Consider the following 27703-nt stretch of genomic DNA (forward strand, 5'->3'; position numbering starts at 1 on the left):
GGTGTCGACCGAGAGGTTATGCACCGCGGGAGTTTCGTCTGTCTCGGATTCTCGCCTTCCTGCAAGCGGGACTAGATCATGGGCTTCGCCTTGCTTCTTTGAAGGTACAGGTTTCGGCCCTATCTGTCTGGTTTCACCGTAGGATTGCTACAATCCCGGATGTGCGCACCTTTATGCAAGGTGTTCTCCGTATTCAGCCGCCCTTTGTTCCACCTGTGGCGCCTTGGGATTTGGCTGTGGTCCTGAGGACTCTCCAAGGACCGCCGTTTGAACCACTGGGCTCAGTGGATATTAAATGGCTAACAGCTAAGACTGTTTTCCTTCTGGCCGTTGCTTCAGCCAGACGTGTTTCTGAGTTAGGGGCTCTTTCTTGTAGACCCCCTTTCTTGGTTTTTTTCATGGGAACAGGGCAGTGCTCCGCACTCGGCCCGAGTTTCTCCCCAAAGTTGTTTCCCAGTTTCAGGTTAACGAGGAAATAGTTGTTCCGGCCTTTAACTCACCGGGTCTTTCCGTGGGTGAGGCCTCTTTGGATGTTGTGCGGGCCTTAAGGACTTATGTGGACCGCACTTCTTTGTTTAGGAAGTCGGACGCTTTGTTGTCCTCTATGGCTTCTGTAAAAAGGGTTGGCCTGCTTCAAAGCAAACTTTGGCAGCCTGGATCCGTATGGCTATTTCTGAAGCTTATCTTCATGAAGGCCTACCGGTCCCTCCTTCTCTGAAGGCTCATTCCACTAGGTCTGTGGGTCCTTCGTGGGCAGCTTGACGTGGTGCCTCGGCAGTTCAGATCTGCAAGGCTGCTACGTGGTCTTCTGTCCATACCTTCGTGAGGTATTACAGGTTTGACACCTTCGCCTCTCAGGATGCTTCCTTCGGGCGGCGGATTCTCCTTTCTGCACAGGAGCGTCCCCACCCGTAAAGGATACTGCTTTGGGACATCCCCAAGGTATCCTGTGGATACCCTATGGACCCTGAAGTAGAAAATATGAGATATGGTAAGAACTTACCCTTGTTATCTCTATTTCTACGAAGTCCATAGGGTTCCACAGGACTCCCGCCCTGTCGCACCTGTGCTGCAGATGGGCTTTGCTCTGGTCACCGGTTTTCCGTCTCCCTCTGGTGAGAATGTGATTCTTGTATGTGTCCAGATCTTTGTTCTCTCTCTTCCTTCTCCTCCTCCGGCCTATGGCTTGGTAACTAACTGAGGTGCCTTGGCCTGGGGGCGGGGTATAGGAGGGGGACCTAGTGCATCCTGGGAGGCTGAAAGCTTAACTCTTTGGTGCCCTGCGACTGACGTCACACCTATACCCCAAGGTATCCTGTGGAACCCTATGGACTTCGTAGAAATAGAGATAACAAGGGTAAGTTCTTACCATATCTCATATTTTCGATACCAAGTGGAGAAGTGGTCCATTGCAACCAATCAGCTTCTAATGCAGGGTACACACTCGGCGATATATCGTGCATACAGCCAACGAACGTCCAGTGCATCAGCTAGTGTGTACACACAATATACATATCTGTGAACAACGTCTTTTACAGATATATCGCATTGGCTCTCCAGGAATCGGACAGCCACACAATTCTACCACAGAGTATCATTATCCCACTCCATAGCAATCCAGTGCTTTCACACAGCCTCATTTATGCCTTCATATAGCCACCCAACGCCACTACATTGCTTTATGCTACCGTACAGCCTCATTATACCATTATATAGCTGTCTATTGTCACTTATGTAATGGTACTACAGTCTCATTGTGCCAATAATAGTCTGTTAATACCACATCAAGCCTCCTAATTCTCCAACATGCCTCATTGTGCTACCACATACACAGTGCTGCCATGCAGCCTCCTTGTCCAACCTCAGAGCTGAATTCTACCACAATGCAGCTGCCCCATGCAACTTAATGCTAGTACATTGCTTTATTATTAATACAGTCACTTTATATTCCCCTAATGCCACCATCCAGCCTCCTAATGCTTTAACACAGCCTCATTTTCCCACCCCATATCCAACTAGTACTTGTCTGTACTGGATTCTGTCAGAGCTTTTTCTCTTAGGGCTCCATCCAATTAGGACCGAGTCCTTCGCAGCACTAGTAAGTGTGGCTGTATGCCGCACTTACAGTACCACCGGACTCGCAAATTTTCCGGGGTGAGATCAGGCCGCGAGGGGGTGAATTGTACGACGTTACAACGGCAACTCGCCCCCTTCGCTCCTAATTGGATCGAGCCATTACAATCTAGTTGCTGATTATTAACAGACCTTATTACTGTGAGTGGCTCTATTGTGAATGGCAGCCAGTCAGAGCTCATTAAAAGCTACAGTAAACTCTGGTTGCAGCTCCTATAGTGAACCACAACCAATAACAGTGCAGAGGCTTCTTTCAGTATCAAATATGTATTGTACGGACATCATATGATAAAAATGACAGAGAAAAAAATGTAAATGAATTTTGGGAATAACATATTCCAATGTATTGTGGATAAACCTAAAATCATCCATAAATACTGCAAGTAGATGATGTAGGTCCCAATCTTCCTTTAAAACTATAGTGACTGGATTGGCTAGAGGTTAGTAGCCTTAGTCAGTGTTTGGTTGCCAGTTTAGGGTCTCCAGTCTGCAAGCTTTTCAATATAAATATATTCCTTCAAGCTTCTCCAAAAAGCTAATCCATTGTGCAGCCTTTCCCAAGACTCACCTGTCACGTGCAGGTCTTGACTAGAGCTTTATTTATCTCCTTTGCCTGCTGCTACAAGCTACTCCACTGACTTCTACTCAGCTGTCTCTTCGGACCTGGAGAGTCTCTTTTCAGGCCTCCTGTCTGATACAGATTGGTCTCTGGGCTCTACCTTAGGCTGTCCATAGGTGTGGTGACACACCATTTTAATCTTGTTTGTAAGGTACCTGGACTGCAGTGCCTAAAGGTGGCTGTTTATTGCCCCCTAGCCTGTAACCACCACAATAAAAAATGTATAATATAGATATTGTTCATAGATGAAAGTTTGGTCCAGATGCAACTTACATTTGCCTATTAAAATTATGTACATTTTGGGCCGTATTCAATTTGGAGCGAAAAGTTTGAGGTCGGACTTTTTGCCATCATCGCCGTTTTGCAAGGGATAAAGTATCGGGCGCGTGCCCCCTTACCCCGTATTCAATTAGGAATCAGCGAAAACGGGACCCGACGGAAAGGTAAGTATCAAAGTCCTGTCACTTTGGGGAAATCAGCCTGTCGCCCCCCAAAAGATGGTCTGACATGGAGGATCACTATGGGTACCCCCGACTTCGCCTGCTAAAGATAATTGGGGTTTTTAAACAGCTGCGGCAGGTGCATAAATGCGTCCTTTGAAGAAGTGGTGAAAAATAGCATTTAGCTTTTATATTTTTGGATAAATAACTAGTCCCATCAAAATTGGGGTACATATAAATATGCTTGCACTCATTTTCAAGTCCCTAAAGTGATTTTTTTTTTTTTTTTTTTTAAATTCTTCAAATATCCACCTGCCGCAACCACCCGTATTCTAGAAAACACCTGCCACATACCAAAAATGAACCTATATAGCTCATTGTAAATAAGTGTTTAAATGTGAAATTTTTAAATAAGTAGCAATTACTGGATGTCTATCTCCAGTGTCTGCTTAATTTTCTGAAATTCAACTGCAAAGTACAGGTAGTATGCACAGTAAGGGGCTCATATAGAGTTGGAGGGAATTTACATCAGAAGCGCAAAATGTGCCCTTTAAAATATCAAATGAAGTAACTACAGACAGTAAGCCTTACATCAGTAGTGGGAAAAATAATGGAAACAATATTAAAAGAAAGAGTGGTGGATTAACTCAAATCCAACAATTTACAGGATCCCAAACAGCATGGATTTACTCAGGGGAGAGAGATCATGTCAAACATATCTTCTTGACTTTTTTGACTGGGTGACAAAAGTAATAGATCAAGGGGGGGCCGTAGATGTAGCTATCTAGACTTTAGTAACGCTTTTGACACTGTCCCGCATCACAGAATGATAAACAAATTGGAAATCTTGGGATTGGATTATATGACTGTTGAATGGATAAAATCTTGGTTGCAGGATAGGAAACAGAGAGTTGTAGTAAATGGAGTGTATTCACGGGATGGAAAGGTTACCAGTGGAGTACCCCAGGGATCGGTACTTGGGCCGTGCTTTTTAATGTCTATGCTGGTGATATTGCAAATAATATTAAAGGGAAAGTATGTCTTTTCTCTTTCATCCACTAGGGGACACTGGAGGTGCTTACGCTGGGGTATAGAGGCGTGGATAGCTGGAGCCGGCACTTTAAATAATTTAGAAGTGTGAAGCTCCTCCCCCTCTATGCCCCACCAGCCCTCAGTTTAGAAAATGTGCCCTTGGAGCTGGTCACAACCTGCTGTGCTCCAGCAAGTCAAAGAGTTTATTTCTTTTATTTAACATATATTTATTTATTTTTGTTTTATTATTTTCTACATCTTTTACATTTTTTTTTTCTGAGTACCCTTCCCCACCTCTCTAAAGGTGGGGTCCGGGTTACTGGCACCCTGTTAACTCCATGGGTTACAGGAAGGAGTGTGCAGTGCTTCACTAAAAGCATCTGACAGCTCCTTACTGCCGTACACAGCACACACACACACACGGAAGAAGAAGACTGAGTGCTGTTCACGAGGAGCCGTCCGGAGGGGAGCGCAGTGAGTATAAATCATCTGCGCATCCCCAGTCTCCTGTCCTGCGGCCAGCGCTGGCTTGTTAGAGCGCGATAGCGCTGTTTACTATATACAACTCTCTCCCCTCTCCCCGCTGATGAGCGTGGCTAGCGGCTCCTACTCAGCGGGGCTTGCACAGAGGGGAGAGGATCCTGCAGGCGGGGCAGCCATTTTCTAGCCCTTAGGGCATAGAGAAAGGGGGCGGAGCCTAACAGCGCAGGCCCACTGTCCTAATAGAGCGGCTCCCTGTCTAGAGAACGCGGCAGGGGCTGTGTGCACAGCGTGGCTGCCATGTTTAACTCATAAAAGAACTGCATCTCTCCACTACAGACTGTATGCAGTGATTACAGAAGGCTGATTCTCCTGGCTACATCCCTGGCAAAGAGGTTGTGAGTAACTGGGGTGTTTGGCAGGGAATCTAATTGTGGGAAAGAGTGGGGAGTGCCTCTTCCTCTGTGTCTTATACCAGCCTTCTGTTCTATTTCTCTTTTCATTGCTGTACTCTGTGTCTGGGTGACTGTTGTGTATCCATGTCAAACAGAACAAAAGCGGCTCAAAAGATGTTTGTCTGTTCTAAGTGTAACAACAAACTATCCAAGCCGCATGCTGCTGGGTCCACTTTATGTGAGGCTTGTATAGCAATAGATCCGCCTATGGCTATTACTGCCGCACCTGCTCCCCCATGGGCCGCTGACATGGTAGGAGTAATGACAGATTTAACGTCTGAGTTAGCTGAGGCACGTAGGTCTCAACCTCCCTGGGTGGAAGGGCTAACCAAGTCTCTAGACACCCTTGTACAGGTGATGGGTACAGTGCACCCTCCACCTCCTACCAAAGACCGACACAAAAGCGTACTCTGGCGACTGTTCTCCAATCAGAGGAGTCGGACGAAGAATTCCTCGCTACGGAGGAAACAGAAGAAGGGGAATTGGAAGAAGCGTTACAGGACGCTTCTCCTCAAGAATTAGAGTCCACCTCTCCAGGGGTGGAATCTCTAATTTTGGCGGTCAGAAAAGTTCTGAATCTACCTGAGGATGTACTACCTGCATCCCAGGAGTGTGAATTATTTCATGAACGACCAAAGAGCTCTACGGTTTTTCCGTTCTCACAGCAGCTTCAACAGCAGTGGCCTGGAAGCAACCGGATAAACGGTTCCAAATTCCGCGCCGGTTTACGTCTAGTTATCCCTTTCCATCAGCCATGATGGAAAAGTGGGAAACACCCCCTCCAGTCGATGCGTCAGTCTCACGTCTCTCTAAGAAAACAGCACTCCCAGTACCGGGAGCCACGGTACTAAAAGATCCTTCGGATCGTAAGTTGGAGACAACGCTAAAATCAATTTATACTGCAGCGGGGGCTCAACTTAGACCCACCCTTGTTACCGCTTGGGTTAACAAGGCAGTGGTCGGCTGGGCTGACCAGTTGATTACCGGTTTGGACTCTGGTACATCAAGAGCAGAGTTACGTCTACTAGCAGAACACATCCGTGAGTCTGCAGCTTTCCTGGGAGAAGCTTCGAAAGATATTAGTCAGATTAGTTCTCGCATATCTGCTTCTGCTATTTCAGCCCGCAGAGCCCTGTGGTTGCGCGCTTGGCAAGCAGATGCAGAATCCAAGCGTGCGGTGGAGGGTTTACCTTTCACAGGCGATATGCTGTTTGGCCCGGAACTGGACAAATGGATATCCCAGGCCACGGGGGGTAAGTCTTCCTTCCTTCCGTCGGTTGCTCCAGCTCCCAGGAGATCTTATAATGGACCTTCTTTTCAGTCCTTTCGTGCGCCACATTCCTTTCGTGGTAGAGCCAGAGGTGCTCCCACGCAACATAGAGGTGGCAGAGGTAGAGGTCGTCCACATCCTGTTGCACGTAGACCAGAGCCTAAACCAGCGGAAAAGCAGGTGGCATGACGGTCTTCCGTCCCACCTGGGACCTCCTGCAGTAGGAGCCCGCCTGAAAGATTTTCAACAGGTTTGGAACCAGACCTCTACAGAACCGTGGATCTGCAGACTAATTTCCCTGGGGTACCGAATAGACTTCGAAGTCCCCCCTCCACCTCGGTTCTTCACCACAAGTCTGCCAACGCCTGCAAGCAAGGCCAAGGTTTTACAGGAGGCTATCCAGTCTCTAGTAGTATCATCTGTACTAGTTCCGGTCCCGGAACATCAGAGAGGTTTGGGGTTTTACTTGAACCTGTTTGTAGTACCAAAACCAGATGGCTCGGTCAGGCCTATCTTAAACCTCAGGTCTTTGAACCTGTATCTGAAGATTTATCGCTTCAAAATGGAGTCTCTGCAGTCAGTCATAGCGAGCTTGGAACCAGGGGAGTTCCTATTATCCATGGATATCAAGGATGCCTATCTCCATGTCCCCATTTGGGAACCTCACCAGGCTTTTCTGCGTTTCGCCATATTGAAGGATCATTATCAGTTTCGGGCATTGCCGTTCGGGTTATCCTCGGCTCCCCGCGTCTTTACCAAACTCATGTCAGTAATGATCGCTCTCCTTCGGTCAGCAGGAGTGAACATAATCCCTTATTTGGACGACCTGTTAATCAAGGCTCCATCGGTATCTCTTCTATCAAATCAGGCCTTACTGACATATCAGACCCTAATCCAACACGGTTGGATAATCAACTTCAAAAAATCACATCTCACTCCGTCCCAGAAACTTCTTTTTCTGGGCATGATCTTGGATACGACCTCACAACGGGTTTTTCTTCCATTAGACAAGGGCCGGGATATCCGGTTGTTAGTTCAGCTGGTCCTCAGAACAAGGAAGGTGTCCCTGCTTCTTTGTCTGCGCCTCTTGGGGAAGATGGTAGCAGCTTTCGAGGCGCTACAGTTCGGTCGATTCCACTCCAGGGAGTTTCAGCTGGAACTGCTATCACAGGGGTCAGGGTCTCATCTGCTTCTTCATCGACAGATCCGTCTGAGCCCCGGTACCAGAGTGGCCCTTCTTTGGTGGACGCAATCCACCAATCTGTTAGCGGGCAGAAGATTCGGAGTGTGGGACTGGATCATTATAACAACAGATGCCAGCCTTCGAGGTTGGGGAGCTGTAGTCCTCGATCATCGCTTTCAGGGTCGATGGTCCCATCGAGAACAGAAGTGGCCGATAAATGTGTTGGAACTCAGAGCGATTTACAATGCTCTGATAGAGGCAACAGACTTGCTAAAGGCTCGTCCGGTAAGAGTTCAGTCCGACAACGCGACGGCCATCGCTTACATCAACCGCCAAGGAGGGACTCGGAGTCGCATGGCTATGCGGGAAGTAACTCAGATCCTTCGGTGGGCCAAAAGACAGTCAGTAATCCTGTCGGCAGTATTCATACCGGGTGTGGACAACTGGGAAGCGGATTACCTGAGTCGACAGGATATGCATCCCGGGGAATGGATGCTTCATCCAGAGGTGTTCAACGCGCTGATACGTCGATGGGGATGTCCTCAGGTGGACCTCATGGCGTCGCGATTGAATCGTCAGCTCCCAGTATACGTTTGAAGAACTCGGGATCCGCAGGCAGCAGAGGTAGACGCCCTGACAAGTCCGTGGATCTACGACTTTGTTTACATTTTCCCTCCGATTCCGCTTCTTCCTCGTCTTCTAAAAAGGATAAACAAGAAACAGCCTCTGTAATTCTTGTAGCTCCGAACTGGCCTCGGAGAAGTTGGTTCTCGGACCTTCGGTCCCTATTGTCAGACGATCCGTGGCCCCTTCCTCTACGCCCGGATCTTCTACAGCAGGGCCCATTCGTACACCCCAATTTAGCGCAACTGCGTTTAACGGGGTGGCTCTTGAAACCGATATCCTAAGACGCAGGGGCATCCCGGACGCCAGGAAACCAGTTTCGGCTGCGCATTATCATCGCATCTGGCGTGCTTATATCTCATGGTGTTCTAGTCGGGGTCTTCCGTCTAGAATTTTTCGGTTGTCCCGGTTTCTACTTTTCCTTCAGACTGGTCTGGATTCTGGTCTTCGGCTAGGAACTCTAAAGGTGCAGGTTTCTGCCCTTTCCATTTTCTTTCAACAAAAATTGGCCCTCATTCCTGAGGTGCAGACGTTTCTTCAATGAGTCTTGCGGGTGCAGCCTCCTTTTGTACCTCCGATAGCTCCCTGGGACCTAGACTTAGTGCTTCGGTTTCTTCAGTCGCCCATGTTTGAACCTTTTGGAGGAGGTTGATCTTAAGTACTTGTCTTGGAAGACTGTCCTCCTCCTGGCTCTCGCTTCGGCTCGTCGAGTTTCGGAATTGGGTGCTCTGTCCTGTCGGCCACCGTACCTTGTGTTTCATGCTGATAGGGCGGAACTCCGGACGGTAGCCTCCTTTCTTCCCAAGGTTGTGTCGGCTTTTCATATCAATCAGCCTATTGTCGTACCGTCGTTGCGGGAGGAATCTGGTGGATCTTCTACCTTGGATGTGGTTAGGGCTCTCCGCATCTATGTTGCCAGGACGGCGTCTCTCCGTAAATCTGAGTCGCTTTTTGTCCTCTATGATGCTGTTCGGAGGGGTTGGCCGGCATCTAAGCAGACTTTGGCACGTTGGATCCGGCTGACTATTCATCAGGCTTATAATAGTGCTGACCGTCGTCCTCCTTCCTCCATTTCGGCTCATTCCACACGTTCTGTGGGTGCGTCATGGGCGGCCGGTAGAGGAGCCTCCACGTCACAGTTGTGCCGTGCGGCTACTTGGTCTTCAGTTCACACGTTTGTCAAGTTTTACAAGTTTGATACGTTTGCTACTTCGGCATCCCGTTTTGGCCGCCTTGTCCTGCAGGCGCCGCAGAGCGCTCCCGCCCATGGGGAAAACTTTGGGACGTCCCCAGCGTAAGCACCTCCAGTATCCCCTAGTGGATGAAAGAGAAAATGGGATTTTGGTACCTACCGGTAAATCCTTTTCTCTTGATTCCACAGGGGACACTGGACGCCCACCTCAGCGCTCTTTGCCTGCCTGTTCGGTTTGTTCCGTATGTTGTATGTTTTGATTATTGTGTGTTCTTCTCTCCCTTTCACTCCGTTTGTTCTCCATCTCCTCTCGGTCTTCATTTTCTAAACTGAGGGCTGGTGGGGCATTCAGGGGGTGGAGCTTCACACTTCTAAATTATTTAAAGTGCCGGCTCCAGCTATCCACGCCTCTATACCCCAGCGTAAGCACCTCCAGTGTCCCCTGTGGAATCAGAGAAAAGGATTTACCGGTAGGTACCAAAATCCCATTTTTGCTGGTGACCCAAAAGTATGCAACAGGGTAGACAAAAGGAGGGGTAAAACAAATAACTGAGGTAGACTACAGGAATGGGCAAAAACATGTCAACTACAGTTTAATGTCAAAAAATGCAAAATCATGCACTTGGGTCTCAATAACCTAAAAGATAAATATAGTATCAAGGACACTATAATGGAAAATACAGAGGAGGAAAGGGATTTAGGAGTCACCATTTCAAATAACTTAAAGGCAGGCAAGCAATGCACCAAAGCAATGAGGAAGGCAAGTCAGATGCTTGGTTGCATAGGGAGAGGAATCAGTAGCAGGAAAAAAGAAGTGATAATGCCACTGTATAGGTCCATGGTACAGCCTCATCTAGAATACTGTGTTCAGTTCTGGAGGCCAGATCTCCAGAAGGATATAGACACATTACAGATGGTACAAAGAAGGGCAACTAAAATGGTGCATGGCCTACAGCACAGAACTTACCCTGAAAGACTAAAAGATCTTAATATGTATAGTTTGGAACAGAGAAGGGAGAGGAGGGACATGGTAGAAACTTTCAAATACATGAAGGATTTTAACAAGGGGCAGGAGGGAAGCATTCTTCAAAGGAAGAGATGTACAAGAACACGAGGACATGCCCTGAAACTGGAGGGAGGTAGGCTCAGAGGAAATTTGAGGATATATTACTTCACAGAAAGGGTAGTGGATAAGTGGAATAGCCTCGAATCAGATGTGGTTGAAGCTAAAACCGTGGAACAATTTAAACACGCTTGTGATAGGCATAACAATATCCTTAAGAGAGACGTAAGGAGCAAATTGGGTTGAAGTTGTCTAAAGGATACATGAAAAGGGGCAGTCTAGATGGGCCAAGTGGTTCTTATCTGCCGACAAATTCTATGTTTCTATGATGATATGCTTATTATTGAATACTGATTGTTACTATCACTGTAATAATATGAATAGATAGCAGCATTACTATTGCATTAGTATAAATGGGAGGGATTAAGATTTATTCAGCCTATCAGAAACAGCCACTAAGTCTCATCATCATCAAACAAACACACACAAATGCAGCTTTGTAGGAATGTTTCTTGGGGTCACTCTTTTGGTCACCCTAACATGCCCCCAACCCCTTTCCCGTCGCACTTAGTACATGGTGTTAAGTGTAAGATATGTCTCAGTTGGCATGTCTGTGTCACGTTTTCGGTTTTTAGATCAGAGTCCAGACCCTTGGACTGGGCTGATGAGCTGCAACAGAATAGTGGTGCCTTCAGAGAAATCAGTGATAGCTGCAAGGCTCCCAGTCTGCCCCTTGGACCAATTGAGTGTATCTCAACCCCTTACCCTGAATATAGGGATAAGGGACTGGAGCCAGTTTTAGGTAACTCTGGGGACAGCACAGCTAACTGATGCTGCAGACCATTAATCAGAGCTGGGTCACTGGAGCCTAAATCTTCAAAGAGAAACCTAGATCCAGCACCCATTCGCCAGCAACCGGAATGAATGCTGTAGCAGAAACTCAGCACAAACCCCAATACTCTAGGAGAGGACCCACAGGGCAACAACCACCATTGATAGAGGTACAGAGAGATGGTGAGTAGCGAGTCCCAGTAGGTCAGGAGCTGCAATGCTGAGTTAAAGCAGTATAATGCAGGTCAGGACTAAACTAAAGTACAGTGAGGTTAAAGTCCACTTGAACCTGCAATGAGCAGGAGAGATATACTTAGTGGACTTGCTAGTAGATGAGGTCACTGTAACAAAAGACTTATCACTGGAAGCACTAGGAGAGTCTTGAGATGCTCAGGAGGTTTCAGAATACAAGCAGGCTGGAATTTAAGAATAACCTGCAGACTCGGACTGTAGATAAACCGGACAAGCCCCGGAGGTTGCAGACGCAGAACGGGAATGGAACTGAAGACTTCAACCAGACTGGGACCGGAGGAAGCAGCAGCCAGCTGTAGTAGAAAAGTAGGCTTGAACTGAACTGGAACCAGAGGTAGCAGCAGAGTAACCAGAGTGGAACCGGATGCTTGAACCAAACTGAAACCGGAGGTAACTGCAGAGTAGCCGAAGTGGAACCGGAGTCTTGAACCGCAGGTAACTGCAGAATAGTCAGTGGAACCGGAAACTTGGACCAGAGGGAGCAGCAGTCAGCTAGAGTTGAACTGTAGGCTTGATCTGAACTGGACCTGGAAGTAGCAGCAGAGTAGCCAGAGTGAAACTGGAGGCTTGAACCAGAGGTAACTGCAGAGTAACTGGAATGGAACTGGCGGTGAGAGTAACTATTTAATAAGTTGAGCAGGACTGGAACCAGTACTTTAACACAGACTGGTACAGATGTGCCCACATACATCTATCCTCCGTGCGCTACAAGTCGCTCCACATATAACACTAGAGATCCGTGTGACACGGTAGCACCGAGCATCTTTTTGTGCATCCTTTTTACCTTCAAATGCGTCTTATTCGCACGGCTAGATAGCATAAGCAGCTTCTGTTGATTAAAATTATATGCAGCATGCCTATATTCTGTGTGTGACTGGGGTGTGTCTGCATGCGGAACAGTACATTACAGTGACAGCCGCAGTAACACTAACGTAGTGTTTCGCATGCAGATACACCCGCACTCGCTTACAGAAAATAGGCATACTGCATATCATTTTAATCAGTAGAAACTGCTTGTGCTATCTAGTCATAAAAGTTGTGCAAATAAGATTCATTTGAAGGTAAAGACACGCACAAAAGATGCTCAGTGCCAGGGCCGCCATCAGGGGGGGACTGCTGGCACTGGAGTCCTGGGCCCGGCAGAGAGGGGAGCCCTGGGTAACAGCAGTGCACATTTATGCCAGTCCGCCAGCTGGTGGCGCGCGGGCAGTCAGAAACAGCGATGAGTGGCTGAGACGGCGGCGGCATTATGAATATGGGGCTGGACGCGAGCCATTTGGAGCTCACAGAACAGCAGCCAATCTGGGGCGGGTACACCTCATGGCTGCTGGTCATCGTGCTGTGATTGGCTCGCGGCCAGCTCCATATTCCAAATGCCGCCGCTGTCTCAGCCACTAATGTACTAATGCTGGAGCAGTGCAGCCCCTGCCGGGCAGGTGTCACAGCAGTGGCTAAAAATGGGGTTTTCAGCAGCTGCTCAGCTCTGGCGTCTCCAAGCACGAACCCGCCCCTTCAGCAGAGGATAGGTGTAATCGGGTCACCACAGTGAGTTCTGCTCAGAGCACCGACCTTGGGACAGGCTGGACTCTGTGACAGGTGAGTGGATAGGGCAGGTGCGCAGTTTGCATATAATCTGTTTGGTGGAAAGGTTACTGTAGTTTTATTTATTGTGTATATATGTATGTGTGTGTGTGTATGTATATATGTGTGTGTATATATAATATATATATATATATTTATACCGCCCCCCTATAACAATTATCTTGATCCACCCCTGATCCAGGTACATGGATTATGGCATGGTTCCTGACCCAGTCCTGTATCCCCCTACTAGTCTAGCCTTCCCTGCCCTGTGCCACCCCCACCATGTCTAGCCATCCCTGTGCCCCTAATAGGTCAAGCCCTGGCTATTTCAATACAATTTATATTTTAATCTGGGTTTTCTCGTATGTATGTCGTCGAAGTGGCTTTTGCTATATATTTATTATAGATTCTGTTTTTCTGTGTGTGTCATATTACAGCAGTTTTCTCCTATATTTGTATAGTTTCCTATATTATATGATAGATTGACATGTTATAATAACACCCACCCCAAATAGCCTAAACTTTGTGAATTTTTAAACTGGTCACCAACTGATGGCCAACCTCCGCAGTAGCTCCACCCACATTATCCACAGCTCCTCCCACATTTACCTAAAGGGGTTGGGGGACTGGCGCGACTAGAAGGGCAAGGAGGCTAGATGTATGTGGGCCCATGTGTAGGTGCAGGCTTGGAAACAGCATACAGTGCAGGACTGCAGAGTAGATGCAATACTCAGTGGCATTAGCTTGTAGGAATAGAGCAGCAGTGGATCGGAGGTAGCACTTACTAGTGAGCGAGATCACTGGAAGGTAAAGAACCACATTGTTTCGACAAGGTGCTTGTGTCAAGTGAGATAGGCTGAAGTGATCACGTGAGCAGAGGGAACAGGTAAAGACTGGATACTGGTGCTCACCTGATCAGAAACAACATGGCTGTGCCCATGAACCTCAGGAAAAGGATTGATAGTGCACTGGACCAGAATTGCCCACCTTGGGAAAGCACTGCTGTACAGTGTAAGAGTGACTAAGTCCTGTTTTTGTGACAGTCTGTGTATGCACAATAATTTTTATTGTGCATGCACAGGTGAAAGAAATGCAAATTGCGGGAAAAAAGCAAAATACGGCTGCAAACAACTATACATGAGCCCCTAAGAGTGTAGTCATGCTCTGCTAACCTGGGCACTCAGCATAGCTCTACCTGACTTCCAGTGATCATATAACGGTCGTGCAAGTAATGAGTAGAGGAAGAAAAGAGGGGGCAGCGTGGTTGGGTAGGTTGGCCTCCCTCTAATTGTGATAAGGAAAGTCTTGCCAATTGGACAATCCTGTCCTTGGTAATTAACTATTGATTATCCAGGAAAACTCTTGAGTGATTTACAGTTTATTGACCTTATTATAGAGGACTGTGATGTAATTAATATTATTCAGATGTGGTACTTATGTAAATTGTTTATGTACATATGTATACTATATATGTCAAATTTATAAGTAATACCAGTGGGGCAGATGTACTAAGCTTTGGAAAGTGATAAACTGCCAAGCAATGAGCTCCTAACTGTCATTTTTCAAACAGTCTGTAAGATGACTGCTATGAGCTGAATGGCTGGTAGTTTATTACTTTCCAATTTATCACTTTTCAGAGCTTAATACAACTCTCCCACTGTCCCTATACTATGTACTAGTCAACAAAGCATTGCTTCCCCGTACATAAAGAAATAAGTTTAATGCTTACTATAGATTTTTATAGCATTATGTTGATTTTGCAGGTTAACCCTATACTTTTTTTCATAAGTGGAACCTCTCTACTATTATTTCTACTTCAGGGTCCATAGGGTATCCACAGGATACCTTGGGGTATAGGTGTGATGTCAGTCATCGGGCACCATAGAGTTAAGCTTTCAGCCTCCCAGGATGCACTAGGGTCCCCCTGCTATACCCCGCCCCTGAGCCAAGGCACCCCAGTTTAGTTTGGTGCCCGGCCGGAGTCGGGTGCACCTGTTGGAGTGGGGGCTAGAAGAGCCCCTGAAGCTTTTTCTTCATGCAGCTGTGGCTGCACATCTGGATGAACAGCATGGACAGTCAGTCCTGACGTCCATGCTGTCTTCCCTACACCCCCGCCGGTACCAGAACGCCGGTACCGATCCGGGGATGCTGGTGAGCATCTGGGGTCACAGCTAGCGGTGACCCCAGATGTTCCGGACCATGGCCGGATTCAAGGGGGACAGCAGGTAAGCAGCGGGGTCCCGCGGTGGGTCCCCGCTGTCACATGGTCCAGAGTCCCCAGGCAGGGGGCTCCCTGGGGACTGGCTGCAGCGTGGAGCCAGGTATTGAACCTGCGCTTCCACTACCCCCTGGGACAGCGGACCGCAGCAGAGCGGTAGCGCTGCGGCGTCCCGGGGGTTAAATGCATGCCAGGGGAGCGCGCCTTCCCTGTCTCACAGCCGGCGCCTCCCCCGCTGCACACAGCCCTCTCTGCACACTGCCGACTGGTCCTGTAGCAGCGCTCCTCCCCCAGGCCAGCCTCCTCTTTGCTCCTCGGCGGCCATCTTTTCAACGCATGGTGAACGCTGCTGGAAGCGCTGGACGGAAGCATCGTGGTCTGGGTCCCCCCGCATACCTCTCCTCCGATTTGGGTCAGGTCTGTGTATGCTGCGCTGTGTCCTACCAGGCCCTGTGTCTGCGTAGTTGAGTGATCAGCGCTGTTAGTGCAGGAATTGATTTTTCTTTGCATTGTATGTGACTGTGCTAGCGCTGCTGCCTGTAACTTTTTTCTTCTGACAGTCAGCTTTATTACTGTCCCTGTCCTTTCTGCTAAGCCCTTGCAGTGCGGTGCTGCAGGGTGGTCTTTCGCCTATTTAATATATAATTGGTGAGAGGGGTCACATACTTGGTGCCAGCATGTCTGAAAGTGATTTTCCTCTCCGACTACAGTGTGCTACGTGTAAAGTACCGTTAGCGGAGGGGGAGGGTAGCGCGGAGGGCCTCTGCCGGCAGTGTTTGTCTATGGTGCGGCCTATTACGGTTACAGCACCGGTACAGGAGCCGCCCTGGGCTTGTTTCGCTCAGGCGCTTACAACCTTGGTGGGCCAGTTAGCTCCGCAGCACGCGTTTCCGCCGATGGGTTTGTCCCAGCAGTCAGTGGTGTCGTCACCCATGCAGAGTTTCCCACGACAATTGGTGGTACCCCACAGTCTCCCTATTTCCCCGCTCCCGGTTTCTCAGGAGCCGGCGTGGGTTAACTCCCTGACGAGTTCTGTACAGCACTTGTCGGATGTGTTGCAAGGGGAGTCTGTGATGCGGCCACATAAACTGCCGGTGGCGTCTCTGTCGGCTCCTTATGAGGATGACGAGGGGACGTCTGATGATGGGGAGATTCTGGATCCTTACGATCAGGAACCTCTCCATACTAAGGACGCTGACGCAAAGTCCAAGGTATATATTCCTGGACTTATTCGGGCAGTCCGCACAGCCTTGGTGATTGAGGACGAAGTTCCCCCAGCGGCTAAATCCAAGTATGCCTTTTTTAAAGATGGGAAGGGCGATGCCACAGTCTTTCCTCTTTCGGGTCAGTTAGTGGACCATTTAGAGGAGACGTGGAAACAGCCTGGCAAAAGATACCAGCCACAGAGGCGCCTGGCAGTGGCTTATCCGTTCGCGGATAATTATTTTGCAAAGTGGGAATCCCCTCCACAGGTGGATTCTCACGTGACCCGTCTTGTCCGTAGTGCCACATTGCCGATGCCATCCATGTCCTCCCTTAAGGATGCTACGGACCGCAAGGTGGAGATCTGCCTGAAGTCCGCTTATTCCCTTGCGGTGGGGGCAGCACGGCCGGCTATGACCATTTGCTGGGTTGCCAGAGCGATGGAGCGCTGGGCGGATTCATTAGAGGCGTCTTTTGATTCCGACTGTCCGGCCGAACAGGCGGAGTTGATTGGTAATCTCCGTGATTCGGCCACTTATATCAACGAGGCGGCCTTAGACATTAGTACTCTGGTGTCTAGAATTTCTTCAGCAACGGGGGCTGCTCGTCGCACCTTGTGGCTGCGATCCTGGAAGGCGGACGCAGATTCCAAAAAGGGTTTGGAGGCGTTGCCATTTACTGGAGAAGTTCTCTTCGGTCCGGATCTGGACAAGATTGTGGCCACGCTGGCGGCAGCCAAATCGGCTTGTCTCCCGTCGGCCGCTGCTCCTTCTGGTTCTGGACCATCGTCCTTTCGGTCTTATAGGGCCCAGGGCAGGCCCAAACCACAGTCTTTTCCTCGACAGGCTGGCGCTAAGAAATCGGCCAAGCCCCGGAAGCAGGCATGGAGTACCAGACGTCCGGCCCCTAAGCCAGATGACAAGCCTGCGGCCTGACGGTCCGGGCCTCCCTTTGGGGGGTCCCAAAGTGGGAGGCCGCCTGCTGCAGTTCGCCCAGTGTTGGTCGGTCACTATGACAGACACTTGGGTTTTCGAGGTGGTCTCCCACGGGTACGCCCTCTCTTTCCGGCACAGACCCCCGGCTCGATGCTTCACCCACGGGTCTACCATCAGACCGGAACAAGGCTACGGAGCTGCGGAAGGTATTGCACACTATGCTCCAGGCTGGAGTTATTGTGCCTGTTCCATTCTCCCAGAGGGGCCAGGGTTTCTATTCAAATCTTTTTTTGGTACAGAAACCCAATGGGTCGTATCATCCGATTCTTAACCTCAAGGCTCTCAACAGGTCTTTGCGGGTTCCGAAGTTTCAGATGGAGACCCTACGGTCCATCATTCTGGCACTGGAACCTGGGGACTACATGGTGTCATTGGACATACAGGACGCTTACCTGCATGTCCCTATTCTTTTGCGCCATCAACAGTTCCTCAGGTTTGCAATACGCAGCGACCACTTCCAGTTTCGGGCGTTACCTTTTGGCCTGGCGACAGCACCACGTGTGTTCACCAAGGTGATGGCGGTCATAGTGGCTTCTCTGCGGCTGCATGGAGTCCGCATGTTGCCGTACTTGGATGACCTTTTATTGGTGGCAGGATCTCCAGAGCTCCTTCTACGCCACTTGGACCTGACCATTGCGCTACTGCAACGGCACGGCTGGCTAATCAACTGGCAGAAGTCCACTCTAATCCCGTCTCGGCGGATTCTGCACCTCGGAGCCTTATTGGACTCGGAACAGCAAAGGATCTTCGTGATGGGAGAAAAGATCTCTGCTTTACAGTCGAGGGTGTGCAGTTGTCTGCACAGCTGCCGGGTGTCTCTACACTCGGCGATGAGGTTACTGGTGTCAGTGTTCGACATGGTGGAATATGCCCAGTTTCATTCCAGACCTCTGCAGCACCTGATCCTGTCCAAGTGGAACGGGCTGCCTCAGTCTCTGAAGTCCCAGACGATTGTGCTCACCCCGGAGGTTCGCCTGTCCCTTGCCTGGTGGTTACAGACGACCCATCTCAGCAAGGGACGTCCGTTCTGGGTTCCAAATTGGGTCCTGTTGACAAAGGACGCCAGTCTTCGGGGCTGGGGAGCAGTTTCGGGTCCACACTTGTTCCAGGGCAGGTGGATGCCGACAGAAGCGGAGCTTCCAATCAATATCTTGGAACTCCGTGCGGTCTTCAATGCTCTCCAGCAGGCACATCGGGTTCTCCAGGGTCGTCCGGTACAGGTCCAGTCGGACAACGCTACCACCGTGGCCTACATAAACAGGCAAGGAGGAACCCGAAGTCGGGCGGCTCTCATGGAGGTCTCTCGGATCCTGGTATGGGCGGAGCGCAATCTTCCGGCCATATCAGCGGTCTTCATCCCGGGAGTGCTAAATTGGGAGGCGGACTTTCTAACTCGCCAGGACGTTCATCCGGGGGAATGGTCCCAGCACCCGGACGTTTTTCAACTGCTGGTGGACAGATGGGGTCTTCCAGAGATCGACCTCATGGCGTCCCGGCACAACAACAAGTTGCCGGTGTACGGGTCTCGCACAAGAGACGAAGGGGCGTCTCTGGTGGATGCTCTGTCCGTCCGGTAGACGTTCCGGTTCGCATACCTGTTCCCTCCGGTCTCCCTTCTTCCACGGGTAATCCGGAAATACAAACAGGAAGGAGGGACGCTCCTGTTGATAGCTCCCGCGTGGCCCAGACGCCACTGGTTCTCAGACCTTCAGGGTCTGTCCGTGGACAGTCCTCTGCGGTTGCCGCTACGACCGGACCTTCTGTCACAGGGTCCTTGTCTTCACCCGGACCTGACTCTGCTGTCTTTGACGGCGTGGCTGTTGAGACAGCCATGCTGAGGTCCAGGGGGTTTTCCAGCTCTGTGGTACGTACCATGTTACGAGCTCGGAAGCCGTCTTCCGCGAGGATATACCATCGCGTGTGGCATACGTTCTTCCAGTGGTGTCGACCGAGAGGTTATGCACTGCGGGAATTTCGTCTGTCTTGGATACTCGCCTTCCTACAAGCGGGACTAGATCATGGGCTTCGCCTTGCTTCTTTGAAGGTACAGGTTTCTGCCCTCTCTGTCTGGTTTCACCGTAGGATTGCTACAATCCCGGATGTGCGCACCTTTATGCAAGGTGTTCTGCGAATTCAGCCGCCCTTTGTTCCACCTGTGGCGCCTTGGGATTTGGCTGTGGTCCTGAGGGCTCTCCAGGGACCGCCGTTTGAACCACTGGGCTCAGTGGATCTTAAATGGCTAACAGCTAAGACTGTTTTCCTTCTGGCTATTGCTTCGGCCAGACGTGTTTCTGATTTAGGGGCTCTTTCTTGTAAACCCCCTTTCTTGGTTTTTCATGGGAACAGGGCAGTGCTCCGCACTCGGCCCGAGTTTCTTCCCAAAGTTGTTTCCCAGTTTCATGTTAACGAGGAAATCGTTGTTCCGGCCTTTAACTCACCGGGTCTTTCCGTGGGTGAGGCCTCTTTGGATGTCGTGCGGGCCTTAAGGACATATGTTGACCGCACTTCTTCGTTTAGGAAGTCGGACGCCTTGTTTGTCCTCTATGGCTTCCGTAAAAAGGGTTGGCCTACTTCAAAGCAAACTTTGGCGTCCTGGATCCGTATGGCTATTTCTGAAGCTTATCGTCATGAAGGCCTGCCGGTTCCTCCTTCTGTGAAGGCTCATTCCACTAGGTCTGTGGGTCCTTCGTGGGCTGCTCGACGTGGTGCCTCTGCAGTCCAGATCTGCAAGGCTGCTACGTGGTCCTCTGTCCATACCTTCGTGAGGTATTACAGGTTTGACACCTTCGCCTCTCAGGATGCTTCCTTTGGGCGGCGGATTCTCCTTTCTGCACAGGAGCGTCCCCACCCTTAAAGGATACTGCTTTGGGACATCCCCAAGGTATCCTGTGGATACCCTATGGACCCTGAAGTAGAAAATATGAGATATGGTAAGAACTTACCCTTGTTATCTCTATTTCTACGAAGTCCATAGGATTCCACAGGACTCCCGCCCTGTCGCACCTGTGCTGCGGATGGGCTTTGCTCTGGTCACCGGTTTTTCCGTCTCCCTCTGGTAAGAATGTGATTCTTGTGTGTGTCCAGATCTTTTTTCTCTCTCTTCCTTCTCCTCCTCCGGCCTATGGTTTGGTAACTAACTGAGGTGCCTTGGCTCGGGGGCGGGGTATAGGAGGGGGACCCTAGTGCATCCTGGGAGGCTGAAAGCTTAACTCTTTGGTGCCCGATGACTGACGTCACACCTATACCCCAAGGTATCCTGTGGAACCCTATGGACTTCGTAGAAATAGAGATAACAAGGGTAAGTTCTTACCATATCTCATATTATATAATGGCATGGTGTTTCTGGTGTTGCAGGTACCTGAAAGTCCCTTTTTACCTCCCAAAATGTTTCACAGTGTAGAAATCATTAACAAGATACAGTATATACTCCACTGTAATATTCTTTATGATGCAATTGTTGTATATTCCCATCAGAACAAAATGTTCTTGTATTATCCACGTCCATCCCATTTTGTTTCTCCTTGAGGGCTTATGACAGTGACAATCACTGCAGTTTGCTGATTACTGAACTGGGAAAGTTCAATTCACCCTGCTAGTAATTACAGATTTCTGTCAAGATTTTCCCAATTGGTTACGATGGCAACTATGTAATAGCTCATCTGAAAAGCTGTCATGGTGATTTACAAGTATTTGAGCCTTTCCAACACATTGCTTTGCTCTTTCCACTTTCCCACCCACCAATCTTCTAGGTTTCTATGACAACTGGTTTAAGTAAAAAAAAAAATATCCATAATGTATTGTATGTTTACAGTGCACATTTTACCTTCATGATATGCGGAGACTGCTGGAGTGAGAAACTCACATTAGCATCCAGCTGAGTTACTGTAGAATGCTGAATGTTCTAGTCCGACCTAGAACTAATTTTAGTAACGTAAAATACAGGTTCTGCATTCTTCTATTGGACTTTGTGCATATGATGGCAATAATGTAGGTTGCAGTGGACAAGCCATTAAAATGAACATTTACAGAATTATCCTCCTTTCTAAACATTGCAACCTGAGATGCCTTTCAGTGAAAAGGCTTCAATAGCAATAATATTTTCTTCAAAACCTATGAACTTTAACATACAACATATACATGTCATAACCGGTAATTTGACAGGTTTGTAAGTATGGACATTTTCAAAATGTAATTCTAGCAGCTGCCAATAACTCGCAAGTTCATCAGGTCTCCATCAGCGCTGTGTAAAAAACAGTAGTAAAGAAACCACATGAAAAGAGGGGTTGGGTATGAAATCCTGACGGCTTAATAGCCGCCGGGTGAAATACCGACAGTGGAAGCCCGACAGAAGCAGAATCCTGACGGTGCAGGTAAGTCAAAAAGGGATCTATTAGCAAAATGCTTGCAGTTGAAACAGGTCTCCATTAGCATTGTGTTACACCTTCATTCCCCTGATGCGTTTCTTACAATGAAACACGTCGGAAAATGTCAATAGCTGGGTCCTAAGAGCAGTTTGTTGTTCCGCGTACTGAGGGATACGGTATCACAAGTTCTAATATATAGAAAACTATTACTTAATTTAATATTTTTACTATTATGGTAATATATGAATATTTTTATGAAAAAATATTATTACAGGTTGAGTCTCCCATATCCAAAATGCTTGGGAGCAGGGGTATTTTGGATAACGGAATATTCCGTATTTTGGAATAATTGCATATCATAATGAAATATCTTGGGAATGGGACCCCGATATACACACAGAATGCATTTATGTATTATATGCACCTTATACACATAGCCTGCAGCTCATTTTATACAATATTTTCAATAATTTTGTGGCTCAAGCAAAGTTTGTGTACATACATGAAATAAATTTATGTTTCATTTACACCCTATACACACAGCCTGAAGGTAATTTTATACCATATTTTTAATAATTTGTGCCTTAGACAAAGTTTGTGTACATTGAACCATCAAAAATCAAAGGTTTTATTATTTCAGTCATGCCAAAATTATTCCGTAATTCGGAATATTCCGTATTTCGGAATATTTGGATATGGGAGACTCAACCTGTACTCTTTTAATTTATGGACTCCTATTGAATTATTTCACCAGTTTTTAAATTTGACTGTTAAGTGTTGTTTTGTTTTTTTTCTTTTAATTTGTTGTTTGCACTTACTGGGGACATGTGGCAGCCTTCTGGTTCTGCTGATGTGTTTTTGCTGTGATTTATTTTTGAATGCCATTCGGTTTTTTCCCTTTGTTCACATATGTGTAGGACTCATTACCAGTATAATGTATGGTACTGGTAAAAATGCAGTGCATAAACAGCTCATAGAAAAGCATGAAAAACATTACTAAAGCATCTGTTTTCATACAGTCAGGTGCATAAATATTGGGACATTGACAGAATTTTCATATTTTGGCCTCTGTTCACCACCACAATGGCTTTGAAATGAAACAAAGAAGAAGTGCTTTAACTGCAGACTTTCAGATTTAATTTGAGGGTAATTACATCTAAATCAGGTGAACGGTGTAGGAATTACAACTGTTTCTATATGTGCCTCCCACTTTTTAAGGGGCCAAAAGTAATGGGACTATCAACTCAAAAGCTATTTCATGGACAGGTGTGGGCTATTCTCTCGTTATTTCATTATCAATTAAGCAGGTAAAAGGTCTGGAGTTGATTCTAGGTGTGACATTTGCATTTGGAATCAGTTGCTGTCGACTCTCAATATGAGATCCAAAGAGCTATCACTATCAGTGAAGCAAGCCATCATTAGGCTGAAAAATCAAAACAAACCCATCAGAGAGATAGCAAAAACATTAGGTGTGGCCAAATTTGGAACATTCTTAAAAAAACCAGAACGCATCGGAGAGCTCAGCAACACCAAAAGACCCGGAACACCACGGAAAACAACTGTGGTGGATGACAGAAGAATTATTTCCCTGGTGAAGAAAAACCCCTTAACAACAGTTGGCCAAATCAAGAACACTCTCCAGGAGGTAGGTGTATATGTGTCAAAGTCAACAATCAAGAGAAGACTTCACAAGAGTGAATATAGAGGGTTAACCACAAGATGTAAACCATTGGTGAGCCACAAAACAGGAAGACCAGATTAGAGTTTGCCAAACAACATCTAAAAAAGCCATTAGAGTTCTGGAACAACATCCTATGGACAGATGAGACAAAGATCAACTTGTACCAGAGTGATGGGAAGAGAAGAGTATGGAGAAGGAAAGGAACTGCTCATGATCCAAAACATAACACCTCATCAGTGAAGCATGGTGGTGGTAGTGTCATGGCGTGGGCATGTATGGCTGCCAATGGAACTGGTTCCCTTGTATTTATTGATGATGTGACTGCTGACAAAAGCAGCAGAATGAATTCTGAAGTGTTTCGGGCAATATTATATGCTCATATTCAGTCAAATGCTTCAGAACTCATTGGACGGCGCTTTACAGTGCAGATGGACGATGACCTGAAGCATACTGCAAAAGCAACCAAAGAGTTTTTTAAGGCTAAAAAGTGGAATGTTTATGCAATGGCCAAGTAAATCCCCTGACCTGAATCCGATTGAGCATGCATTTCACTTGATGAAGACAAAACTGAAGGGAAAATGCCCCAAGAACAAGTAGGAACTGAAGATATTTGCAGTAGAGGCCTGGCAGAGCATCACCAGGGATGAAACCCAGCGTCTGGTGATGTCTATGCGTTCCAGACTTCAGGCTGTAATTGCCTGCAAAGGATTTGCAACAAAGTATTAAAAAGTGAAAATTAGATTTAGGATTGTTTAGTTTGTCCCATTACTTTTGGCCCCTTAAAAAGTGGGAGGCACATATAGAAACCGTTGTAATTCCTACACCGTTCACCTGATTTGGATATAATTACCCTCAAATTAAATCTGAAAGTCTGCAGTTAAAGCACATCTTGTTTGTTTCATTTCAAAGCCATTGTGGTGGTGAATAGAGGCCAAAATATGAAAATTCTGTCAATGTCCCAATATTTATGCACCTGACTGTAAGTAATGTCTTGCACTGTATTGCAGAGGAGCAGGAACTGTCTGATGAAAAATGCAGTGTTGTCCATAAAATGTTTTATGCTTTCTCCAGTGGCAGATTGGGTGACCTAGCGTGGCTCCGACTGGGGGTGATAGGCTAACCAGCCTTACCCCCTAGGTCCTGGGACAATACAGCACAGCGCCCGGAAGCAGGGTTGCCATCAGGACTGACTGCAATGTGTGAGCACAAGGTCCCCTCTCCCTGCTTCCCTCTCTGCCCAGCCAGTCCATCTGCCCTGCACGCTGCAGCAGTGTGTGAGAAGCCCCCTAGATTTACAGTACCCCCCAGCCAAGGGACATGCACTATCCACCCGTCGGCCCCACCCTTGAGACATAAACTGCACCCCCCTGGTTCCAGGAGCTAAACAGCCGAATACACATTGCTCTGGGGAAGGGGGGGATTGGAGCCATGTAACGTAGTATGGGCGTGTAATTGGAGTGACAAGGGCGTGTAATTGGAGTGACATGGGCGTGCAATTGAAGTGATATGGATGTGTTGTTGAAAGTGGTTGCATAGAGACTCTGAATTGCTCTCACTGGAGGCCATACGGATGATCTGCACCTAGCATAGGTTGCACCATTGAAACTTTCACCAGCCCTATGTGGCATCTAAACACGCGCAAAGCATTATTGCAGCATCTGTAGACACTGGGCCTGATTCAGCAAGGAACGCAGTTGCTAATATGCACGCAACCGTCCGATTGTTGTGCACTTTGCATCATCGCAGTGTGCAAACTAGCCATTGTGATCGGGACTGCGCAGAGTAATTGACAGGAAGTGCCGTTTGTGGGTGGTAATGGGGGTCGTCGGCCGAACGCAGGTGTGCCACTGCGTTTGAACACCGTTGCATGGGCGTGCATAAATTATCCACCTCGATGCCCTACTGAGGCCTGATGGCGTGTGTGGAAGTTAACAATTTCCGAGTAAGTTCAGGGCTTGCGCAAGTGTGCGTAAGGCTACGATGGTACTTGATTGTACCGTTGTTTTCGCAGTCTTGCTAAACATTACGGATGTGTGCAAGGTAAATGGGCGTCCTTATGTAGTGCGGCATACTATTGCAGTTGAACTGCGTGCGTAATCGCTATTGCATTCGCAGTTGCGTTCTGTAGTGAATCAGGCCCACTGACAGCTGCCATTTCAGCTCTTGCATATTTAGACACACAGATATACACCAGGGAAGGGCATTGTAGCAGAATTAGCATAATGTCGCAGATGCAACTGCAGCAAAAGACACAGGAAGGCCGCAAATGTGACCAACTCAGAATCTGGCCCTATGAGGAGTGATCCCGCCCCCCTCAACAGACCCCGCCCCCATTAGGGCTGCTTCCATTAATTTTCCCAGGCTGGTTTTCCATCCTAATCTGCCCTTGCTTTTCTCTAATGTAATGACAGTATAGCAGCTCAAACCTTAGCCATCTGTTTAAGCCTGATACATGAATCCAGTCTGTGTCATACTTGCCTACTTTTTTTTTTTCTTTCTTTACGGGAGAAGCCTGAGTAAAAGAAGCAGGCGGGTGGTGATGGGGGTGGGGCCTGATGATTTGTGACATTAACCCCACCCCCTTGTGTGAAATTTCCGCGATTGGCTCAAATTTAAATAGAGTGCATGGCCAAGTGAGGCGATTCATGAAGAATCGCGTCATTAAGCCCCACCCCCCTGCACGGAAACCTGCGATTGGCGCGGAAATTCTCCCCATTCTGGCCACTTCACTAGGAAGTGGGCAGCAATGCTGGAGAAATGCCTACTCTACCGGGTGTGCGTGGGTTTACCCGAAAAATCGTGAGCCTCTCGCGACTTCCGGGAGAGTAGGCATGTATGGTCTGTGTGTGATTCTGTGGCATTGCTGACTTCTGGGTTAGAGGAATCTTTGGGTTTACCCAAATAGCAAGTGGAGCAGGAGGTTGGTATATCTAATCAAGTGCATTGCTTTGTATGACCTTTGCATCTTGTAGTGGTTTGCACACACTATGGCACTGTACATAACTGATAAACACAGATCTGGCTCAAATATTGCTCTGATGTCACATGACTTTTTCATGGTCACCAACATTAAGAATCTGGGTAATTTTTTACTTGTCCATTCCGCAGTATGGATTGTTGGTAAACAGGTTGAGTCTCCCATATCCAAAATGCTTGGGACCAGGGGTATTTTGGATATCGGAATATTCCTTATTTTGGAATATTTGCATAAAATAATGAAATATCTTGGGACCCAAATCTAAACACAGAATGCATTTATGTTTTAAATACACCTTATACACACAGCCTGCAGGTCATTGTATACTACATTTTTAAAAATTTTGTGCATCAAAAAAGTTTGTGTACATACATTAAATTCATTTATGTTTCATATACACCTTATACACACAGCCTGAAGGTTATTTTATAATATATTTTTAATAATTTGTGCTTTAAACAAAGTTTGTGTACATTGAACCATCAGAAAGCAAAGGTTTCACTTTCTCAGTCATGCTAAAAATATTCCGTATTTGGATATGGGAGACTCAACCTGTATTAATCTGGGCTTTAGCAGCTTAGAATAGGGGCATTGTAAATTATAGCATACAGCAGTAGTCTCAACCTGGGGTTCTAGTACCCCTGGGGGAGTTACGGTAATGGCAGGGCGGGAGATCCAGATGATAATTAGACACCGTGGGGAAAGCAGTATACTAGGGATCTCTTGCTCCATCCAGTACAGTAGGACCATAATGACAAATATAAAAGAAAGCATACGTGGACTATAGTTTTTTTTTTTTTTTTATCAATTTAAACATTTTTATCAGTTGTAATATGTGTACAGTTAATTCTAGTGTTCTTTTTTTTTTTCCAAATCTTGCTTTTATGTATATCTGGAACAAGGCGGTGTTGTACTAATAATCTAAATATTGGAGTCGTTAAAGGACTAAATATGGCAGAAAATCAACAAACTGATTCAAGACACCAAAAATAATATAAGAATCATCATTCTTTATATAAATTGTACTAGAAAATAGACCTAGTTACATTTTTGTCTGATCACCCCTTGGTGGTCTGAATTGGGTGTACACAGACCCATACGTGTGTG

General features: G+C 47.5%; 2 protein-coding genes across 3 annotated transcripts in view; both read left to right on the forward strand.

The window, feature by feature from the left end:
• The window catches only part of ABAT (4-aminobutyrate aminotransferase), a 160263-nt gene that overhangs the window by 34402 nt on the left and 98158 nt on the right, over window positions 1–27703 (forward strand). The gene's annotated exons all lie outside the window — the stretch shown is intronic.
• On the forward strand, window positions 6992–24710 carry LOC148534544 (uncharacterized). The gene is made up of 4 exons (XM_088466832.1): window positions 6992–7642; window positions 8212–8322; window positions 19319–19675; window positions 24627–24710. The coding sequence occupies exons 1-4, from the start codon at window positions 6992–6994 to the stop codon at window positions 24708–24710; spliced, it is 1203 nt and encodes a 400-aa protein (XP_088322958.1).

The sequence above is a fragment of the Taudactylus pleione genome, unplaced genomic scaffold (genome assembly GCF_031769625.1).
Source record: "Taudactylus pleione unplaced genomic scaffold, aTauple2 ptg000066l, whole genome shotgun sequence".
Classification (NCBI taxonomy): domain Eukaryota; kingdom Metazoa; phylum Chordata; class Amphibia; order Anura; family Myobatrachidae; genus Taudactylus; species Taudactylus pleione.